Source organism: Podarcis bocagei (genome assembly GCF_964188305.1).
Source record: "Podarcis bocagei genome assembly, chromosome: 3".
NCBI classification, from domain to species: Eukaryota; Metazoa; Chordata; class Lepidosauria; order Squamata; family Lacertidae; genus Podarcis; species Podarcis bocagei.
This window is the reverse complement of record NC_138127.1, coordinates 67,117,718-67,138,786: the sequence shown is the minus strand read 5'-3', so window position 1 is coordinate 67,138,786 and position 21,069 is coordinate 67,117,718. Positions and strand designations below refer to the sequence as shown.

At 41.7% G+C, this 21,069-nt stretch overlaps 1 protein-coding gene and 1 long non-coding RNA gene across 2 annotated transcripts in view; one reads left to right on the top strand and one right to left on the bottom strand.

Moving 5' to 3' along the window:
- The window catches only part of LOC308583770 (kinesin-like protein KIF28), a 28,685-nt gene that overhangs the window by 1,796 nt on the left and 5,820 nt on the right, over positions 1-21,069 (top strand). The window contains exons 2-18 of the mRNA XM_081188064.1: positions 2,517-2,708; positions 4,006-4,209; positions 4,762-4,797; positions 6,166-6,390; positions 7,002-7,156; positions 7,855-7,966; positions 8,988-9,055; positions 10,236-10,378; positions 11,835-11,956; positions 13,859-13,949; positions 14,414-14,468; positions 15,882-16,005; positions 16,216-16,360; positions 17,445-17,563; positions 18,548-18,655; positions 18,978-19,252; positions 20,875-21,009. Coding sequence (XP_081044190.1) covers positions 2,517-2,708; positions 4,006-4,209; positions 4,762-4,797; positions 6,166-6,390; positions 7,002-7,156; positions 7,855-7,966; positions 8,988-9,055; positions 10,236-10,378; positions 11,835-11,956; positions 13,859-13,949; positions 14,414-14,468; positions 15,882-16,005; positions 16,216-16,360; positions 17,445-17,563; positions 18,548-18,655; positions 18,978-19,252; positions 20,875-21,009 — 2,309 coding nt within the window. The remainder of the gene's footprint in view (positions 1-2,516; positions 2,709-4,005; positions 4,210-4,761; positions 4,798-6,165; positions 6,391-7,001; positions 7,157-7,854; positions 7,967-8,987; positions 9,056-10,235; positions 10,379-11,834; positions 11,957-13,858; positions 13,950-14,413; positions 14,469-15,881; positions 16,006-16,215; positions 16,361-17,444; positions 17,564-18,547; positions 18,656-18,977; positions 19,253-20,874; positions 21,010-21,069) is intronic.
- Positions 4,812-6,211, bottom strand: LOC308583844. Its single transcript, XR_014006458.1, has 2 exons — positions 5,622-6,211; positions 4,812-5,591 (listed from the first exon to the last, which is right to left on the bottom strand). It is a non-coding gene; the product is annotated as an uncharacterized lncRNA (long non-coding RNA).

The following is a 21,069-nucleotide window of genomic DNA, read 5'->3' as shown; positions in this document are numbered from 1 at the left end:
TAGTCCAGCCCCCCACAAGGTCTGAGGGACAGTGGACTGACCCCCTGCTGAAAATGTTTGCTGACCCCTGCTCTAAAAACTTGTCTCAGCTGTCTGGAGTGAGGTAAACAAACATGGATATTGCCTGGGGGTGGGGCGGGTAGAAGCTGGAAAGAGATGTCTCTGCTGCTGCCAAGCCAATAATCCCTAAACAAAACAACCTTCACAGTTGGTTTCCTCACTTCGGCTGATAGCATGCGTAGTACTGAACCTCTTCAGTTTTCTAGAGCTGTGTTTCCCAACCACTGTTCCGCGGCACACTAGTGTGCCGCGAGATGTTGCCTGGTGTGCCGCGAGATGTTGCCTGGAGGGAGGCGGGCGAGTTGGGCGGCGAGAGGCGGGGCGGCGGCGAGGAGAGGCTGCCCAGCGCGGGGCTCTTGCCGTCTGCCTGCCTGGCTGCCTGCGAGCTCGGCGGGCAGCGCCTCCGTCCGCAGCGCCCGCCTCGCGGCTCTCATTCCCTGCCCCTGCCAAAGCTCACCCAGCCAAGCCGCGCTCTCCTTCCTGCCTCGCTTTGCTGCCTCCTCCCCCCCCCCCAAAGCTTGGAGGTTCCCCGGCAAGGGGGAGGGGAAAAAATTGAAACTTACACTTTTGTGCGTCCCTCCCGGCGTGACGCTGCGCACTGACGTCACGGGGCTGTAATGGTGGTGTGCCTCGAGATTTTTTTCATCAAAAAAGTGTGCCTTTGCCCAAAAAAGGTTGGGAAACACTGCTCTAGAGCAATTCAGTCTCCTAAAGGTTTGAAAAGAGGAGGCAAATGTGACTAACTAATGGAGATACTTCCAGACTGAATACAATTATGAATCTGTCTTGAGGCATTCTTGCCAAGGCTTCAGTAAGCATATGAGGGGCAAGAGGGTATGCATGCGCACACTAGCCCTTCCCTACAAACCCTGGGCAGCTGTTAGCCAGTGTAGACAATGCTGGGTTTAGATGGACCCAATGGTTAGACATCACTTCCTATTTTCCTACCTGTTGCCCGCCATCTGTTCAAAGTGACTGCCAGCATGTGGCCTCCAGAGGCTTGTCTAAGAGTAGGTTCAGACCTCTGATCCAAGAAAAGTTAGCCACTCTAGCAGTGCAACACTTCTACTTTCTCTGCTTTGCATCAGCTTGAATTAATCTTGATTCTCATCAGCAACCAAATCTGGAAGCAGCTTTTCACATGAGGCAAAGATCCCAAGGTCTTCTCTGGCAGGAATGACCTTACTGATACCACCAAAGCATTTCATATTTAACTCTGAATGTCCAAAATCCATTCTTTACTGTTTCTTCCAAGCCTGTGCTCATACATGCTTCTACTCTCCTGGCATGATTACGTTTAAGTTTTAAGCCTTATTCTGAACTCCTGAATAGGTCTCTCATGGATGTGATGGTGTGTGTTTCCCTCCCCACCCCACAACGTTTTAATGCAGGCTTTAAACTTGAACTTCCTCTAAATTGCTCATTTTTTTAGCAGCACTTAAAAGATTGTGAGTATAAGAAACAATCATAATTGCTGCTTAAGCTTGCATTTTCAAGCATGCATAGATCTTATTACAGTCAGTATAGCTAACTTCTAAGTAAATTTGTTTGAAGATTGGAACATAAATGTGATGTGTTTCATTTTTGGATGGTTTAGCATGTGAAGATTTCCCCCCCCCCCTCTATCTTCTTTGGGAAACCATCTAAACCCCCTCTCTGAGAACTGCGCAGTTGGTAGAGCTTGAAACTCAGGCTTGTGAGTTCAAGCCCCACACTGGGCAAGAGATTCTGGCATTGCAGGGGATTGGACTAGATAATCCACTTGGTCCCTTCCAACTCTGCAATTCTATGATCCCATTATTATGGGAGAGAGGCATTCCACTACCTTGCCCTGCTGGCCTCTGATGTGAAAGTATTCTGATGGCACAGGTAGAAATGATGCCAACAGGGAGCTCTGAAACCGGGCATTCTAGAGGTGAGGGGCTGAGTTGAGCCCACTGTCATCACTTGATGTCATCAGGCCCAACTGCTGTCCTAGCTCCAGGTTGGAGCACCCCACTGCCTTCGTACCAGAGTGAGCAGCAAAGATGCAAGGGCAGCCCCATTGCTGCCCGACTGGGTTTTGGATTGTAGTGTTGCAGGGCCCTTTGGTGTATTTATGTAGATAGTGATGGGAGGTACTGCGTTATATGAATATCTAACACTTTCAAAGAACTGTGGTAGTGTGTGATACATTATAAATGGCCATTTGAAATGTGCAGCATAGATGAAATGTTGAATAAGGCCCTGTCTGTAGTATACATTTAAAGCAGTATCATGCCACATTAAACAAGCACGGCTTCCCCCAGACAATCCTGCGAACAGTAGTTAAAAATGCTGAGAGTTGTTAGGAGACCCTTATTTTCCCCACAAAGCTACAATTCTCAGCTCAATGAAAATAGGGATTAATTGTTGAACCACTCTTGAGAGTGAATTTTAATTTTTAAATATTAATGTGAATTTTTAAATTTCAATAGAGAGAGAAGAATGCAGGCAGCAGATGTGTGATTTCTATGAATTGCAGCACTACAAGCATACATGATCCCAGGAATCCAAGCCATGTAAAAACCTTTACCTTTGACCTGGCGTATTGGTCACACAATGGATTTTTAAAGGACCAGGATGGCAAGCTAATTTCAGCTGGGCCAAACAGCAAATATGCGGGACAGGTAAAATGCATTTCATACAGTGATTTATTCTTTCGCAATGCAATGCTAAAAGCATAACTACTCATTCTGCACTAGGACCAGTTCACAGGATGGTAAAGCAGGTTGGATTCAGTAAGAAAACTTAAAGTTCTCAATTTAAACACCCAGTTCCTTTGCCTAGATTTTCACATCTGCACTTGGGTTGCATGTTTACAACTGTCATTGCTCTGAGCACAGTGTTAGAGCACCTTATTGTTGAACTTTTTGGAGTATCTGATATGGTCAGTGCACCAAGACCAACCTATCCATACCTGCAGTGCTTCATGATATCCAAGGGGCTGCTGCCAAAAGAAGTAAAATGTCCTTCCTAGTGTGTACGATAGCGCACCCTGTACACACACATTGGCATCTATTCTGGTGCTGAGGACTATTTTCCTCACATTTCTGTTTCAAAGATTTTACTGATTTTCAAGGAAAACACAAACATAAGCATTATCAAAATAATTTGTTCCCCTGCCTTCCCCTCCCCTCCCTCCAGAACAGAAGACTAATGCATCAAATGTTCTCTTAAGTCTATGTGTGCAGTCAGTGGGTGCCAGCGATCAGGGTGTTCATTTGAATATTTTATAAAGGAGTTCCTTTTTAAAAAATAATCCGTATCAGATATGTCATTCAGGGCTTGTACTCTATTAGTTACGGTAGTTTCTCAGATAAAACAATTGTCTGTTTCCATTGTGTCCTTTCCAGTGTTTTGCAACTACAGTGGTACCTCGGGTTAAGTACTTAATTCGTTCTGGAGGTCCGTTCTTAACCCGAAGCACCACTTTAGCTAATGGGGCCTCCTGCTGCCGCCGCGCCGCCGCACGATTTCTGTTCTCATCCTGAAGCAAAGTTCTTAACCTGAAGCACTATTTCTGGATTAGCAGAGTCTGTAACCTGAAGCGTATGTAACCTGAAGCATATGTAACCCAAGAATCCAAGCCATGGATTCTGTACCAGAAGAAAGGTGATAAGTTCTTTGTGTAATAGGTTACGTTGAAGATTGTTAATAACCTAGGCATGGATTACACCGTATAATCTGGTTTGTGATTTTACTTATTTCTGTGAATACCTTTCCCAAAATAGTTGCCCTAACTCACATGCACATGAAAAGTTATACCGGTTACCTTGCGCCCTTTTTCTTGCATTTCTGAGCCTGCATATTAAGGCAGCACTGGAGCAGGCAAGTAAGATTCTATGTAGATGTGCACTGGACAGCTTATTTGTGTGTTCTTATAAATCTATCTTAGATTTATTTATTTTTTAAACCCCATTATAGAAGGAAGTTTTCCGTGACCTTGGGCAGGGAGTTCTAGACAGCGCCTGGCAAGGTTACAATGCTACTCTCTTGGCTTATGGTCAGACTGGCTCAGGGAAAAGCTATTCCATGATTGGATATGGTGCAAACAGAGGCATAATCCCAGTGGTCTGTGAAGAGCTCTTTAAAACAATTCAAAACCAAGAGCAGAACAAGCAATATCAGGTTGGTTCAAGTTGTATAAAAAGTTTGTAAATGCCAGCATTGCTGGATGCCTAAAACATATTCTATATTTGGGCAATATTAATTGCAGTTTTTGTGTTTCAGGGGTGTATATATGTAAATCTAAATATATTATACCATGGTGCTGAAGGATGAAACAGATTAGGCTCTAAAAGGAGCGATTCTGAGTAGCTAAACCCATAGAGATTTAATCACATAAAGATTCTAGTGACAAAAAAGTCACAATTTCTATTATGGGTGTGTGTATGAAATCACATAAGCTGTATTGGTTTGTTGTTGAGAGTTGATCTTTTTTTTTAAAAAAAACCGTTTAAAAAGCAACTTTTCAAGCTGTTGGAGTCTCAAGAGTGAATAAAATGCGATAAGGAAGAGAGAAACTGGGTGCGGAGGGAGTTGAAAAAAACACTATAGCTGAGTAGGCTCAGTGCACTCAATGCAGATTGACACATGAAATTGCTGAATTTTGCTAAATTGATTTGTAAACTGTTCATAGTAGAAACGGTGACTTTTTGTATTTTGCTGTTCAATCTGCAGGTTACATTTAGCATGCTGGAAATTTACAATGAACAGGTAATTGCAGTAAATGACACTCTTTCATTCTTTTATTTTTCAGTGTTTCTCCCCTAGAACCTATACAAGAAAGGATGTTTTCTAATAGCAGAGAACATGAAATTTGTTCAGAAAGACATTAACATTTCAAAAATAAACCCAGTCATTTACACCCATGTCATGTGACACTGCACCTATCTTGCATATTCAAGATTGGATGGGGTAATAATAATAATAATAATAATAATAATAATAATAATAATAATAATAATAATTGCTTGCAGAAGCAGGTTTTGGCGAGGGAAGGGAAAACACCTGTATTAAGTAGCCTACCTTCAATGTTGTGTGGGCAACACTATTGTAGTCTCATATTTAGAGAAGTAATGCCAGACTAATAGCACTTTGGGTGAGAGGTGAGAAACCATTTCTATACTAAACTGCTGGATTCTCATTCTTCAAGTATTGCTGCTTCCACAGGCTTGTATACGTAACCAAAATATTTCCCTCTTTAATCTACAAGCTCCATCCTCTGAGGCTAGTATCGGATGCATTGTAGGCTCTCCATCTCCTTGTGTTAGCTGAGTAATGAATTGACCGTATAGCAAGCTGGCAGTCTCAGTCATGTGCATTTAGCTGAAAAGTATTGAGTATATTCAAGTTCCTACAAGTGTGATGGCTATTATTGGGAATGTTATTATTAAATATATAGTAAATGTTCTGTATAGTTTGGGAAGCATGTGCGGAGAATCATATGTACACAGTGTACATGCACAAACATTGTACACTGGTACCTCTGCATGCGAACGGGATCTGTTCTGGAGCCCCGTTCGCATCCTGAAGTGAACACAACCCGCGTCCGCGGGTCACGATTTGCCGCTTCCGTGCATGCACCTGACGTCATTTTGAATGTCTGTGCATGCGCAAGTGGCAAAACCCGGAAGTAACGCGCTCCGTTACTTCCGGGTCGCCGCGGAGCGCAACCAGAAAATGCTTAACCTAAAGCTACTTCAACCTGAGGTATGACTGTATTATTTCTCATGTATATGCACATGTTTACTTCAGATCACGTGACTCCTTGAGAGTGTCCATATTTCCTGCCAACTTGTCAGTTCTACAGAGTTGCAATTGTTTTACAAACCATGAAATGGGCCTGTGTTCTAGCTACACATACCAAGGGTGCAATTATTTTTGTCCATGAATGAGATGATTTGATGTGTTTTTGTGGCATTACTGCAAGTATTTTTAAAAAAATACTTTTGAAATATACTGTTCTTTTGCCAATTAATCCTAACTATATACACAATTCTATATATATAAAATCTTGTTAGGAACTCACCTTCTTTTCAATTAAAAAAATACTCTAATAAAGGCACTTGTTTGCAATCCAAGGTTATAGACTTGCTCTCTAAAATCAAGAAGCGGGGTGGACTCAAGTTACGGGAAGATCAACAGCAAGGCTTCTATGTGGATGGCTTGAAACTGGTGCCCTGCGACAGTTATGCACAAATTGAGAGGCTAATGGAACAAGGTACCAAAATAAGAACCACTGCCTCAACCAGCATGAATGCCACCAGCAGTCGCTCTCACATGGTCATCACCATTCAGTTCAAACAGGTATGTACAAAACACTTTAGGTGTGGCCAAATGTAAGCAGAGAGTTAGATCTTAAAGAATTGGATTCCTTGTGAGGTTTGTGTTATTTCCATGGATATATTGTAGACCATCAAAACAAAGGACTGCTTTAATAGGTCATGCATAGCGATCCTGTGGCAAGAGTTTCTAGCACATGGCGGACAAGACCTGAGAGTGGAGCTGCTATCTGGTATTTTGTGGACTTGGCTTGTGGCACACCATTGTCAAAATCATTAAGCAATAACATTAAGCCGGCCCCTGCCATGGTTGACAACAGGGAAAAATGACTTGGGGGATGAGGGATTCTAGAACCACTAAACAGTTTGCAACATCTTTTGTGTTAGGTTTGCAATTTCAAGAATTGGTTTTGCATGTTTTGAAATCTGGGATACTACTTATTTTGTTTTGAGCCAACAGAGTTTTGCTTTGATTGGTTAGAGCCCTATCAACTTGTGAAGCATGTACTGTAGTTGGATGTGCTGAGTCCAGTAGTAATGTCTCCTCTGCAAATGCTGGTCGAGAGGAGGAGAACTTAAAAGACTTGCATTGATGAAGTTCCCCTTCTCTCCTTTCCCCAATGCTGCTTCTTGTAGATTTTTCTTAGAGAAGACATCACTAAGCAATCCATTATAAATCTGGTAGACTTGGCTGGAAGTGAAAGACAAAAATCATCAGGATCCGAAGGAGACAGGCTGAGGGAAGGGTCACGTGTAAATCTAAGTTTGACCACCTTGGGAAATGTTATCAGGTACAAAATAGATTTTGTGAAGTGACCTAACCATCCCTTGGGTATTGCATGAATAGTAACTTTCAATTAGATGATAAGCATCTTAGGGCAGGCTCCTGTCTTTTTGCTCATTAGTCTTTAAAGTACCAGGTACATATGATATTTTTTTAAAAAAATCCTTATACAGTGGTGCCTCGCAAGACGAAATTAATTCGTTCCGCGAGTTTTTTCATCTAGTGAATTTTTCGTCTTGCGAAGCAGCTCAAAAACCTCAAAACCCTTTCATCTAGCGAGTTTTTCATCTTGCGAGGCATTCGTCTTGCGGGGCACCACTGTAGTAAACAAAGCTTCCAGTCTTAGAAATCCAAACTTAGAAACTTCCCTGAGTAGTACGCCCTTATTTCAAAGATAAGAGAATCTCACTTTTCTGTTAATTTCCTTTAAGGGATGTTTTTGACAAATAAATATTTTAATGTATTATTTGGGATATTAAACTTTTTAAGTACTGCCACTTTTTTTTTTTAGCATTTCCTGAACATACCATCTAGTGACCTTAAATGACTAATTCTCATATGCAACAGTAACAAATAGAAACTCTTTTGCTCTTTAGCTTGCAACATATTCAGTGAATATGGTACTCAGATATATGACTGATTTATTTTAAAGAAATAAATCTACTGTTCACTCTCTTTCCCTTCTATCATTTATTGTTCTTCTAGTGCCCTGGCTGAGGCTGCTGTAGGGAAGAAAGTATTGCACGTCCCATATAGAGATTCAGTTCTAACAAAACTATTGCAATCTGCTTTGGGAGGAAACAGCAGAACTATTATGGTAAAGCTTCCCCCCCCCCCGGTAAATTTAGTAAATTATAGCAATTTCCCCCACTAGAAGATAAAAATGTGTTTCTTGTTCTGTAAACACATTTGAGATGGTGTACATAATTCTGTGTTATTTGCTGTTTGGGTGCAGTAAAAAGGACTGAAAAAATCTGAGACACTGGCTACTTGGGAGTTGGATGCTGATTACATCACCTAGGAATGAGAAATATTTCCCCAGCTCTGGCTACTGAACTGTATTTGCATATCTTATCCTCCCCCATCCCCAATTTCAATCACTGAGATATTTAGAATTTCACAGCCAGATTCTCTTAAGCCGTTATCTGGGCAGGTATATCATCTGAAGAGGTTGTTGTGTCTTGTCATGTTAGTGCTGCCTTCAGCAACCTGTAAAGCTCCAGATGTTTTGGACTACAGCACATACTGGCTGGGAAGGATAGGAGTTGTAATACAAAACGACTGACGGCTACATTAGTGATTTGTGAAACCGCTTTCTCCTGTATATGTGCAGTCAAAGCCATTCTTGGAACACAGGTGCTGTGTGGAAACATTAATGCAAACTCCAAAATATGCAGTAAGGCAATTACGACCAGCCCATATGTCACACAAAAATGTCTTAAGCATTCCTGTTTTTCAGAACTCCGTATTAAGTTGAATGTGAAGCAAAACAGGGCAGCGGGAGACAGGGAGCAAATCAAAAGTTTGCATGAAATTAAAGCCACAAAGTCTTTCTGCTTTAGAAAGTTTGTTTGCTAGTTTGGTTGTCCCTAAAAACGTTTCTCTACTTCTTATTTTGGAGGTTCTCCTCCCACGCACCCCCACAATGGAGAAGCATGGCTTGCTATTTGTTTTGGTTTTTTTTTTTTTTTTGTTTACAATAATCTGTTATCAACATTTATCTGAGAGGGGTTTATTTGGCTAAGAGGTCTGCCAGTTACCAATTCATATTCTATTAGTAATAGTCACAGTAGAGAACAAATTACTGAAAAGAAACTTGTCCTTTAACATATTTGCAGATTGCAGCTATTAGTCCAGCAGACATGTGTTATGAGGAGACGCTGTCAACTTTGCGATATGCTGAGAGGTATATTGTTTTCACATCTTGTAAGAGAAGTGATTGGAATGGATTTCAAAGGAGAGCAAGAAATTAAATAATCATTAGCTGCTATTTATTTGTGTGGGCACATACTACCCTGTTCAAGATCTGATCCACTGTTGTCACCCTAGAAATGTTAGGTAAAGGTACCCCGGACCATTAGGTCCTGTTGCGGACAACTCTGGGGTTGCGGCGTGCATCTCGCTTTATTGGCCGAGGGAGCCGGCATACAGCTTCCGGGTCATGTGGCCAGCATGACTAAGCCACTTCTGGCGAACCAGAGCAGCGGACAGAAATGCCGTTTACCTTCCCGCTGGAGCGGTACCTATTTATCTACTTGCACCTTGACGTGCTTTCAAACTGCTAGGTGGGCAGGAGCTGGGACCGAGCAACAGGAGCTCACCCCGTCATGGGGATTCAAACTGCCAACCTTCTGATCAGCAAGCCCTAGGCTCTGTGGTTAGTTTTAAATGCATACTCCTGAATTAGAGGTCCTGTTCCTTTTTCCAAACCAAGTTAACTTCTAGAACACATTTAGGGGATTTATATGGGTTTGACTACTTTTTTGTGAATGGCCACTGTTAAGAATTTAATTCTTACCATCTGAAGTTTTCTACATTTCGTTTATTTCTAAGTGCATTTGTTCAATCCTGTGTGTATATTTATCTGCAACTCATAATAATGTTTCGTGCATTCGAAGGGGTGAACTATACTCCAGTAAAGCTCAAGTCATAATAAATTTGTGAGTCTTCAAGCTGCCACAAGACTTTGTGTTAGTCTTGCAGCAAAAAGTAACATGGGAACCCCTCTGGAAATTAAGTCATTATTGTTCTTTAATTATATCTCATGTCAATCCTTTGCTGCAGCCCAGGGAAAAGGGAGTGTTGAGGAGGGGAAGCAATTTAAGGGAGACTGGGATGTGTTTTTTCTCACTGTCTGGAGAAAGAGAACTGGGCTGGGCTGCTTATTATCTTACAAGAGAAAACAAGGGCCTTACAGCACACAACAAATCATGTTGCCATGACTATTGTTTTTGCATCCCCCAAATTGCCACTGAAGCTTCGTGAGGGTATGTTTCATTTGATTATGTTATTTGCTTTTGCTATACAGCACAATAATAGTCGTTGTCCCCCACCCCCCAACCCTGGTTTTTTTTTAAATCTGAAAGAACCAAAAAGATAAAGAACAAAGCTGTGATAAATGCAGGTCCAACTGCAAAACTGATAAATGAGCTGAAGGCAGAAAATTGTCATCTGTTGTCCAGATTGTCAGGCCTTGGAAACTCTGGTAAAACGGTAGCAGATGAAACAAGTAAGTAGAGGAAGAAACAACAATTATTGTATTAGAAGACCTCGTGTTACCATTCTGCTGTCTTTTCTACTGTTTTCCTTTTCTGAGAGACTTACACAAAGTGGTGAGGCTTGGGTTCTGAGGCGTCTAGCTCAGGCACACTCTCTTTAGCACACTCCCCCACCCTGCCCTCCAACTACAGCCCCACAGAGGACCTACCATCTGTTTCAGGAGGTCACCTAGCCCCTCAGGAGCAGGTTTCAGGGAGGTGGTGGAGAGGGCTGTATTGGTCCTTGGAATCCAACCCACTGTTTTTAAGGGAATGAGCCTATCGGGAGTGTATTAAGGCGAACGGAGCTAGGTGTATTATACCTGCCTTGGAAACAGGTCACTCACATGCAAGAGCTAAATGCTGAGGCATTTGGGGCCCACTGGGGTTGGCATCTTGCCTGCCCCCTTGTGGCAGCACTCCTGCAGCTGCCAGCTCCCCCATTTCTCCCGCAGGTTCACTCACGGGCTTTACCCAGCAGCAGTGCTGTAATGCACCGTTACAACACTACTGACACCAAGTAAGCCTGCTTGCTTGTGAGCATGAGTCTGGTAGCTATTCCACCTCTCCCTGTAGTGCTTGGTTGTGAGTGGACCTCCATGTAGCCCCCCTCATGCCCCCCTGCAGTTCCAGGTCCCCTCCCCCTTTCTGCCCCGCGATTGTGCCTGCGCTGGTGCCAGTTCTGTCACCACACATTGTACCCTCACCTGTCGCTGTGCCTGCGCTGCTGCTACAACGCAACAGCGGCGGTGAAGGCGCAGCGCCAGCTGTGAGGGTAACAGGGCTGGGTTGGCAGCATAGACAAACCCCCAGCAAGGCTGGCAGCAGCCCAGTGGTGGGGGAGGGTAGGCGGTCAGATGCACTGCCTGAAGCAAATGGCCTCATCACCACCACGCCCAATAACTAAAAACACGCTGAACCTCACAGGATCAGTGCTGCTTGAGCCTCAGTCTAAAAAGGATTATTCCTTTTGCAAGCAGTGCAGACCTTGAAATACTATATAAAATACTCTATACCTGACCTTATAAGTAGACAACATTTGTAATGCAGTGCCTACCACGTGACATAGGTAATGTGAGCCAAAGTTTCTTCAAGGATTTCCAATATGCATAAATTAGGGGTAGTAAAATAGATCCAGAAACCTTTCATCAGTTTTTCTGGTAGGATAGAAGCACTGGAACATATGGCTAAAGTTCCTAGCTATAAATATTTCACTAGTGCTTAAGAACTGTTTGTTTCAGTTACGGAATATATAAGAATCATAAATATCTGAGTATTTCAAGCCTGCTATTTCAGGGTGGCTTAAAGAAGGTACCGCAGAATTCATTTGGAGAGAGAAAGAGTGAACGCTGTTTATAAATTGGATTTTTATTGTTGTTGTTTTCATATTGCATCCGTGATTAGTTTAGTTTTGTTTATTCTTTCCAGAAGAGCTTCGCTGCTTGCTAGCTGAAAATGAGCTGCGGATTCAAGCCATTCAGGCTACCTGGGAATATCGTCTGGAAGAAGCCCGGAAAGAATGGGAGCAGCAATATGCTGCAGTAACCCAGGTCAGGACATCTGGACACTGGATGTCCATCTCCATCATTCCTCAGCTTGAGAGCTTTCCCGTGTTTTTAAAGTAGCAATTGTTGGAGCAAAGTGCTGGACCATACAGTTAAATCCTGTTTTTCCTCCCAAAGAATCCCGAGAACTGTAATTTAGCACTGAACTATAGCACTGAGAGGCAAATTACAATTCCCAGGATTCTTTGACGGAAGCTGTGTACTTTAAATGTATGGTGTGCATACACCCCAAAGCAGAGCTTTCCAAACTTCTCATGCTGGTGACACACTTTTTAGACATGCATCATTTTGCGACACAGTAAATCATTTTTACTAGCAAACCAGAGGTTAAACTAACCCCTTTCCAGCTCTGGGAGGAGAGCGGGGAGTGTTTGTGCAACACACTGCAGCCGACACACTAATGTGTCGCAACGCACAGTTTGGAAAGCTGTGCCCAAAATGTTCGTTTGATGTGGTTCAGAAAGGCCATCCTCTTCTGAATGTTTTTAAAACAATATGTACCTAATTAGCATGACTATATACCATGTACTTGGGAGACCTCTGCAAGCAGGCTTCCCCATTAATTTCAAGGGAGAGGGCAGCCCGTCATACAGAAAAGGATGCTTGCTCAAAACTTCGTTTCTTATTGAAATGAGTGAGAGAGCTCTTGTTGGTGGAGTAAGGTACTACAATACAGGTTGGTGCCTTCCACTTGAAGAACTTATTGGATTGTGGTGAGCAGTGGCTGATATATTAATAAGATTGAGCTATGCTTCTTATAGCAGCCACCACAGCAGCAAATAATAATAATAATAATAATAATAATAATAATAATAATAATAATAATAATAATAATAATTTATTTATATCCCGCCCTCCCCAGCCGAAGCCAGGCTCAGGGCGGCTAACAACAATACAACAGTACAACACAACACAGCACAGCACTCTAAAATCATTCATTATAATGATTATAAATATTGGAATGTGTCACATTTTATTGGGTATAAAATGTTGCAGTGTGTGTGCTCAGAAAATATCGTTCTGTAGAACTAGTGTTGAAGGATGATTATTATTAATATTATTAATTTAATTTGTTAGTCTCTGTATCTTGCCCAGGGCAATCCAAAGTGACTTACAAACAAACAAAAAGAAGAAACTCCACATAGATACTTTAAAACTAAGAGGGAAAAGTAATACATTAAAAACATGGATCGTTAAAGGCCAAAGGCCTAGATATAGAGGAAAGCTTTTGCCTGGCACCTAAAGATATAGAATGATGTCTCCAGGCAAGTCTCCCTAGGGAGAGCATTCCACCAACAAGTAGCCACCACCTGATTTTCTCCTTTCTCATGCTGCCACCCTCCGGACCTCTCGTGGAGAGGGCACATGAAAACGGGCCTCAGATGATGATTGCAGGGGCCAGGTCAGTTCATATGGGTGCAACAAATTAAAAACGCATGCAGGTGTATGGGAAAGAGCAATTGCGAAAAAGGCCTCTATGTTGCTAATAGCTACAGAAACATGTATTTGGTCATGGGGCAGTGTGATCAGTTATCAGGAACCAAAAATATAGGAACAAGGAGTCCATGCAATTGCTATCTAAACTTGAGAAACCTATGTGACAGAATGACCGGGGGGGGGGGTAGGTGTCCAGGAACTCTTGCATCCTATGGTTACAGATAGCCACACAGATGCTATGTCCTGTATGAATTCTTACATTTAACCTTGAGCATTTTTATTAAAGAGCTAGATTTTTCATCAGAGGAAGAATTGCTAGCCTTGTTTATGATAGCAGGTGCAGTCTCTGGAAAGAAGAGACTAGTTATTTGGAAGCCACGTGTCACATACGTTGTTGGCTGTCATTTAGTGGGAAGAGTGTGCTGAAATAAGGTTTAATTAATTCCACAGGAAAGATGGATGATGGAGACATGTCCTTATCTTGTGAATATAAACGAAGACCCTCAGCTTTCGGGCGTTCTCAAATATTTCATTCAAGACGGTATTATTTTGTTTAAGTGCTAAATGTTGTGTTGCTCAGGTGGGTGATCCATTTTATATTATTACACATCTGAGTAATGTAACCAAAACAAGTGAGTCCTTTTCCACGGAGGTTGCAAACAAAACTCTTACCCCTGGGGAGACAAGATGGAAGGGAGGAAAGGGTAATTCAATAGGGCAGTGTATTTGCTTACCCACAGAATATTGAGTTGTGGAACAGCATACAAATGCTTAAAATAAAATGTACAATTTCAGTTACGCATGCTTTTAAATGTATACCTTATTCTAGTTTATTGTCTAGCATATTGATAAAGCTTTTTCTTTTTGTAAATTAGCTCACTGCTAGCCCCCCAGATTGTTCTTGTCTTTAGCATTTCACAGGGAATCGTGTTTATATACACCGTAAAAAAAATGTTCACCACAGTTTTCCAAAGCAAAGTTTACACAGGAAACGTTTTATTTCAGGTTCTTCAGATGTTGGTCAATCATCCTCAAATGCAATAACTCTCCGAGGTTTAGGGTATGTAGACGAGCTTATTCCTTTTCTACAGGAAATTTCATCAACAGTGTGGTAACTTCTTTTGGTTTTGATTATAATTACTTGGGAGGGAGATAGAAACAATAAATATGCTACTAGATTGGGGTAGGCAACCTTGTTGGAAAAACGCCCGGGAAGGCCGCCACCTTCCCAAGACACGGGGGCGTCTCTCCAGTGGTCACCCTCTGGCTGTAAATCTTCCTCAGTCCAGAGAGACCGGTGATAAGCGACCCCTCCCTCCTGAGAGGAGCACGCTCATCTTCTGGTATCTCATTGCAGAAGAAAGAAACAATCGTAGCCTTAAAACTACTTTATTCAACGGTCTATATACAGAGACTCCATCAGCATGTCTGCTCTCTCTCAGCAGCAGTACAGAACAACATCTCAAACAGAAGTGAAAGTAACTTCTCTCAGTACTCCAACAGTAATGAGACTTCCTGTCTCACGCTCTCAGACATTCACATGATATAAACAACCATAGTGCCACTTGCTGAGCAGCTAGTGAGATAAAAATCCTAACAAACCTAAGGCCCGTGGGCCGGATGTGGCCCAACTGCCTTCTCAATCTGGCCCATGGATGGTCCGAGAATCAGCGTGTTTTTACATGTGTCCTTTTATTTAAAATGCATCTCTGAGTTATTTGTGGGGCATAGGAATTTATTCATATTTTTTTCTTCAAAATATAGTCTGGCCCACCACATGGTCTGAGGGACGGTGGACTGGCCCACGGCTGAAAAAGGTTGCTGACCCCTGTGCTAGATGATGCTTATTAAAGTTATTATCTGTCTCTGTCACTAAGGCTCTGTCTAACATTGCAAGATATTTCATTCAAAACTTTGATGTGGGTTTAATTTATTGCTTTCTCTTAGTTTGTCTTGGATCATTTGGCCTTTTCTGTAAGTGAGGGTCATATAACCCACTGTGTTTACGTGGTTGAGAAGTGGGAATGCCAAACAAACTTGAATGCAGCCTCAAATACACAAGGGACCTCATTTCCTCTGCTTATTGTAACTGGGGTTTTACACCTATTTAATGCCTACGTTAGCATTAAAATATATAATAACATTAATAACCACTTGTCTATCTAACCCATTTAACTGTTTGTTCCATATGGTAGGGGCTCTCCAAGGTTTTAGGCAGATTTTTTAATGAACCTTGAGATCTTTTCATTGGAGATAATGAAGGATCCAGCTGAGGACCTGTGTCTTGGAAGGCATCTAGACTCTGAGCTTGAGACCCTTCCCATCCACTTCTCCTTGCGTCTTATTCCAAATGGTGCCTTACTTCTCCTTCCCTATTTTTACTAGAAATGAAGCAATGCTAATTTTACTCTGGTGGTGCGGTGAAAGATGTCTGTCACGATCTTGAATAGCTTGCTTTACAACTGTCTTTCAGCATTTTGGATAAGCATGCAACATTCACAAATGCTGATGGTAAAGTTACTATAACACCTCGGGATAAGTGTAAAGTCATTGTTAATGGTGTCCCCATTGCTGTGAAAACTAAACTGCAGCATCTGGTAAGTTCTTTGTTTGTTAACCGTTTCCTCATGCTTTGGTGTACTGTGTATATAACTCAGTTTCTTAGTTATTATACTAACTCGTGCTGTGTAAAGACCAGGTTTCTGAAGACAGCTTTCAGGCTCTGAAAATATAATTAAATATAATGCTTAACAACCAATTGTGCAGTAGAAAGGCTTTCAGCAAGCCCTGTATACTCAATCCCTCAGGACCGTATTATTTTGGGGTCAAATAGTGCATATCTCTACATTGGACCACCTTCAGATCGCACCAGCGAGGACCTGACCAGATACGATTATGATTTCATTCAGTCAGAGTTGGCAGCAGCAGAAGGTTTCAGTGTAGATAAACTTGGTAAGCACTATAATATATTAGTTTTCTTGTTGATTTTCTAGATTTGTTGCTCCTGGCTTATTTGTTATTTTATTACACCTTAATATTTCATGGTAAGCTACCTACCCTGATAACTTGATTGAAAGGTATGGTTCACATATTAATCCCAACACAAATTAAACATGGTGCTAAATTAATATGCTATGAACAAATCTGGATTAAGGTGGTTGGGGCCCCTAGTGCAGTTCCCAAAAGAAGGCACCCCCTACCTCCCCCCAAAAAGGAATGCAAGAAATAAAGTACTGGTATCCGAGAATACATCTTGAAGTATATTAAAGACTAACACATTTATTACTGTTACAGATAGGTAGCCGTGTTGGTCTGCCATAGTCAAAATAAAAAAATTCCTTTCAGTAGCACCTTAAAGACCAACTAAGTTAGTTCTTGGTATGAGCTTTCGTGTGCATGCACACTTCTTCAGATACTTCTTCAGATATTCTTCAGATATGTGTATCTGAAGAAGTGTGCATGCACACGAAAGCTCATACCAAGAACTAACTTAGTTGGTCTTTAAGGTGCTACTGGAAGGAATTTTTTTATTTTGACATTTATTACTGTATAAGATTTCGTGGATGACACCCACCCACACACCCCTTAATAAAATTAGCAAAAAATAAAATACTTCAAGCACATGCAGTTTCATATTTTAAACTTCTCATTGTTTTTGCTCACTTCCTAACGGGTTGGTCACCAGCTCACATGGACTGTTCTGCAGATATAGGAGGAGGCATAAAATGACTGCAAAAGGGGACCTAGTGCTTTCATCATAGGCATCAAATTTTGCTTCCTTTAATCAGAGTGATGTATCTTTGTGTTATAAATGTCCATATTTTTCTGGGTAGTCCAACCCTGCCAATTAGTACAGTTCCAAGACTTCAACCAATCTTCATCTAGCATGATTATTGTATGTTTCAACAATGCACAAGTCCAACTTACGTTCAGTTGCACAGCAGCTGAAATTTCAATAACCTAGTCATTTCTCTGCCATAACCATGAAAACTGCTCTTGCCTAGACTTGATGATAAGGTGCTTTTTCCCCCCTCAGGTGCTGCAAACAGGAAGGATGGCAAGCCAGATCCCAGTGTCCTTGCTGTGTTCCATGATTATCTTAAGTTAATGCCTTTGGTTGCTGAAGCCAATCAAATGAGTGTGGAGCTGAGAAAGGTAAGTTTGCGTGTGCCATTGTTTACTGCAGGCGAAAGTCATCCTGTTAGTTCAACAGACCTGATAATCCACTGATTGCACCTGTTGGGTAATTCTGTTTGTCCAAGCCAGATATCATCACATGGAACTATGGGAAATAACAAATTTATTTTCTTCAGGAGAAAAGGCTCCTCCTGTAGGGCTGAGAATAAAGCTTGCAAGCCTAATTCTCAACCCTGTACTGCATGGTGAAACAAAAGGAGTACATAAAGTGAATGCCTCTTACAATAGAGAGGGGCTGCATTTAACAATATGTGTTCCCGAAAGTGTGTTCAGGGGTTGGACTAACTTGTCCAGTGCCTCTGATGATTTTTGTCTCTCTGCGTTTGGGTCTCCAGCGTGTGCTGGTGCTGCAGCTATCTGCATAGCTACATTCCCTTGATGGGTTATATTGCCTGCATTGTTCAATATGTACTACGTTGTACTGTGTTGCAGGATGAGGCCTACTTTTCTTTTTTCTGAGGGGGAGATAGTGGAAGTCCGCTGGTGGAAGATGGTGGAATTTTTCTCCAATTTCAGAAATACCTGAAAGATCACAATTTATGATTTTGTCTCTCCTAGAAAATAAAACTACATTATTAGACAGGAGAAGGCAACCACAAGAACTACTTGGCATCTCCCTTTTTTTCTTTTTTGCAAGATAACTGTCTTTGCTGTGATTTAGTCCCATTCTTTAAACTGTGAGAGAGTTTATCTATCTATCTATCTATCTATCTATCTATCTATCTATCTATCTATCTATCTAACCTAGTAACACCCTACTGTTTATGTCATTTACCTCTTATACCATTAAAAAGGAATTTGCATTATAGTGTTTTGTATATATACCCAATTTTAATGATTCTTGAGACATTTCTCTATTTTAGCTTTCTAAATTGAAAGCTAGTCAGCTACAGAAAAAAACTTTTTTGATAAGGTGTGGTTTCTTTTCTTTTTTTTAAACAGGACCTAATTTTGGAACTGAAAGTGAAAAATTTGGCTTCCTCTGACTCTAGAGGCTATGATCTGCAAAAGGAGATCATAGTTAAAGTGGCGCACAAAGTTACCAACCAGGTAAAGTAGTCTCAACCATTAGTCATGGCAAGTTGTATTGAGAAAGACTATGGTGCGCACTTCACAGGCTACTCTATTTTACACCAGCTGGGCTTTCCCTGCCCATCCAAAGTCCTCCCTGCTACTGTCTCAATGGCTGGTTCCAGTTTGACAAGGGAGACTGCTGGTTCTGATGCCAAAGCCCCAGATCTGGTCTCCCAGGTTTGTCCTCTTCTCTGTTCAAGACATGTGCAGCCCATAAGTCAGTTTTTTGGAAATACAACTTAGTTTTTACAGTATGAACCTTATGATTAGAATAATTCAAGTTACCTCATTTCTCTAGATATGGGTTTGGTCAAAACCCAAGTTCATCAACAGAAAGTTTTTAATGGAAGAGCTCTATCAGCGTTTCTTAGATGGAGAAGATGTGCAGGTTGACAAAGAAAGCGATCCATTCTGGGATCCCGTGGAAGTAATCCATTTAGGATCTGCTCACATCTGGCTCCAGTCCCTTGCGTATTGCATGAAACTTGAGGAACAAACAGAACTCCTGAATTCTGAAGGAATGGAGGAAGCCATCATACTTATCAATATCATTCCATGCTCTCCAAATGGCAGGTGAGCACCTGCTGTTTGTTACTTGGGCTTAACTTGAAGATTTATGCCTGTAGCTTTAAAACAGGGGTTGCTAACCTGTGGGTTTTTAGGCCTTGTTTGGCTACAACTCCCATCATCCTCTACTATTGGCCATGGTCTGATGGAGTCCAATAACACTTGGAGGGGCATAGGTCAGCCACGCCTGCTTTAAAAGCTATGATGCAACAAGAAATTATGCAGCTGCTGTGCCTTCCCCTTCCCTCACTGATTTGCCAGACCCATTGCTTATTTTCCTCTCCCATTTGTTGCACAACAGACATGACTTTAGGATGGGCAGAGGCTGATGGAGCAATGGGCAGAAGACAGGGGGGCTGTATCTTTCCTACTACCTAGGAAACATGCCTATACAGTGGTACCTCGGGTTACATATGCTTCAGGTTACATACGCTTCAGGTTACAGACTCTGCTAACCCAGAAATAGTGCTTCAGGTTAAGAACTTTGCTTCAGGATGAGAACAGAAACTGTGCTCTGGTGGTGCGGCGGCAGCGGGAGGCCCCATTAGCTAAAGTGGTGCTTCAGGTTAAGAACAGTTTCAGGTTAAGAACGGACCTCCAGAACGAATTAAGTACTTAACCCAAGGTACCACTGTACATTTAATAACTTGGAGGCAGAAACTTGACAACCCTGTTTCTTACTGCCTCTTCTGAAGCTTACAGATAAAAATTCTAACCGACAGAGAACATTTAAAGTCTGACTAGGTATAAATTTATTATACATTTGTTTATAAATACTTCTAAACCACTATTCTGGGCATAATAGTCCTCACAGAGTGGTGCACAGTTGTGAAATAAAACAAATAAAACCATCTGTTTAAAACATTCACCCATTAAACTGTAGAAGTTGATCCAAAATGGCAATGAATAAGTTGCAGATTGAAATACAAAATCTATTTTAAACAAAGCTAATAATATGGAGCCATAAGGATTTCCACAAGGAATGAGACCCACAAGTGCAAGGCTATCACCAACAAAGTCCTGCCTCTGACATCTGTGCAGCCTTTTTCAACTCCAAGCCATAGAGCAGGGTCATACTTAGATCAGTTTTAACCTTGTCCAGGGATAGGGAAACTGTGGCCCTCAAAATGCTGTTGGAGCAACTCCCATAATCCCTGACAATCAGCCATGCTGGCTAAGGCTGATGGGAGATAGGGCCCAATAACATCTGGAAGGCCACAGGTTTGCCATCTCTTACCTTGTGACTTTGTTGGTCTATAAACTAGCCTTGGACTTGATCAGCTGACAAGCTGAGAGCAAACCCAATTGGCTGTGCAGCAACTCTGTAGCATCACTGATATCAGTGGGGCTTGGGCAGCACTAATCAGCTGATTAATTCAAGGTATACTTTAAGTTCCAATATGATCTTTACATGCCCCACATCCGATGACATGTATGACATCAGATGTGGGAGGAATGGGTCTGGTTTGGGGAGAAACGGTATTGCAAGTTAGATTGGGACCCATGCTGGACCTAACTAGCTCTATAGTCCAGAGCGCAGTGCTGGTTTAGAGTTACATCCAAATAAGATCAAAGTCACTACCATCTTGCATATTAATTCCCATTTTCCCCATTTTATTTTTAAATAGAGCCTTTGGAGAGGACGATATGGTCATTGATCCTTTGGAATTGCTGGGCAAAAGAATTGATTTCCAAATTCACATTTTACAATGCCTTGGAGTCAAATGGATAAAAGAAGTGGCACAGAGAGGGATTCAGATTGGGTATTGTTAGTTTAAAGCTTCCTGTGAAATATTCTCAGTTTGGCTCTTCGGAGTGAATAA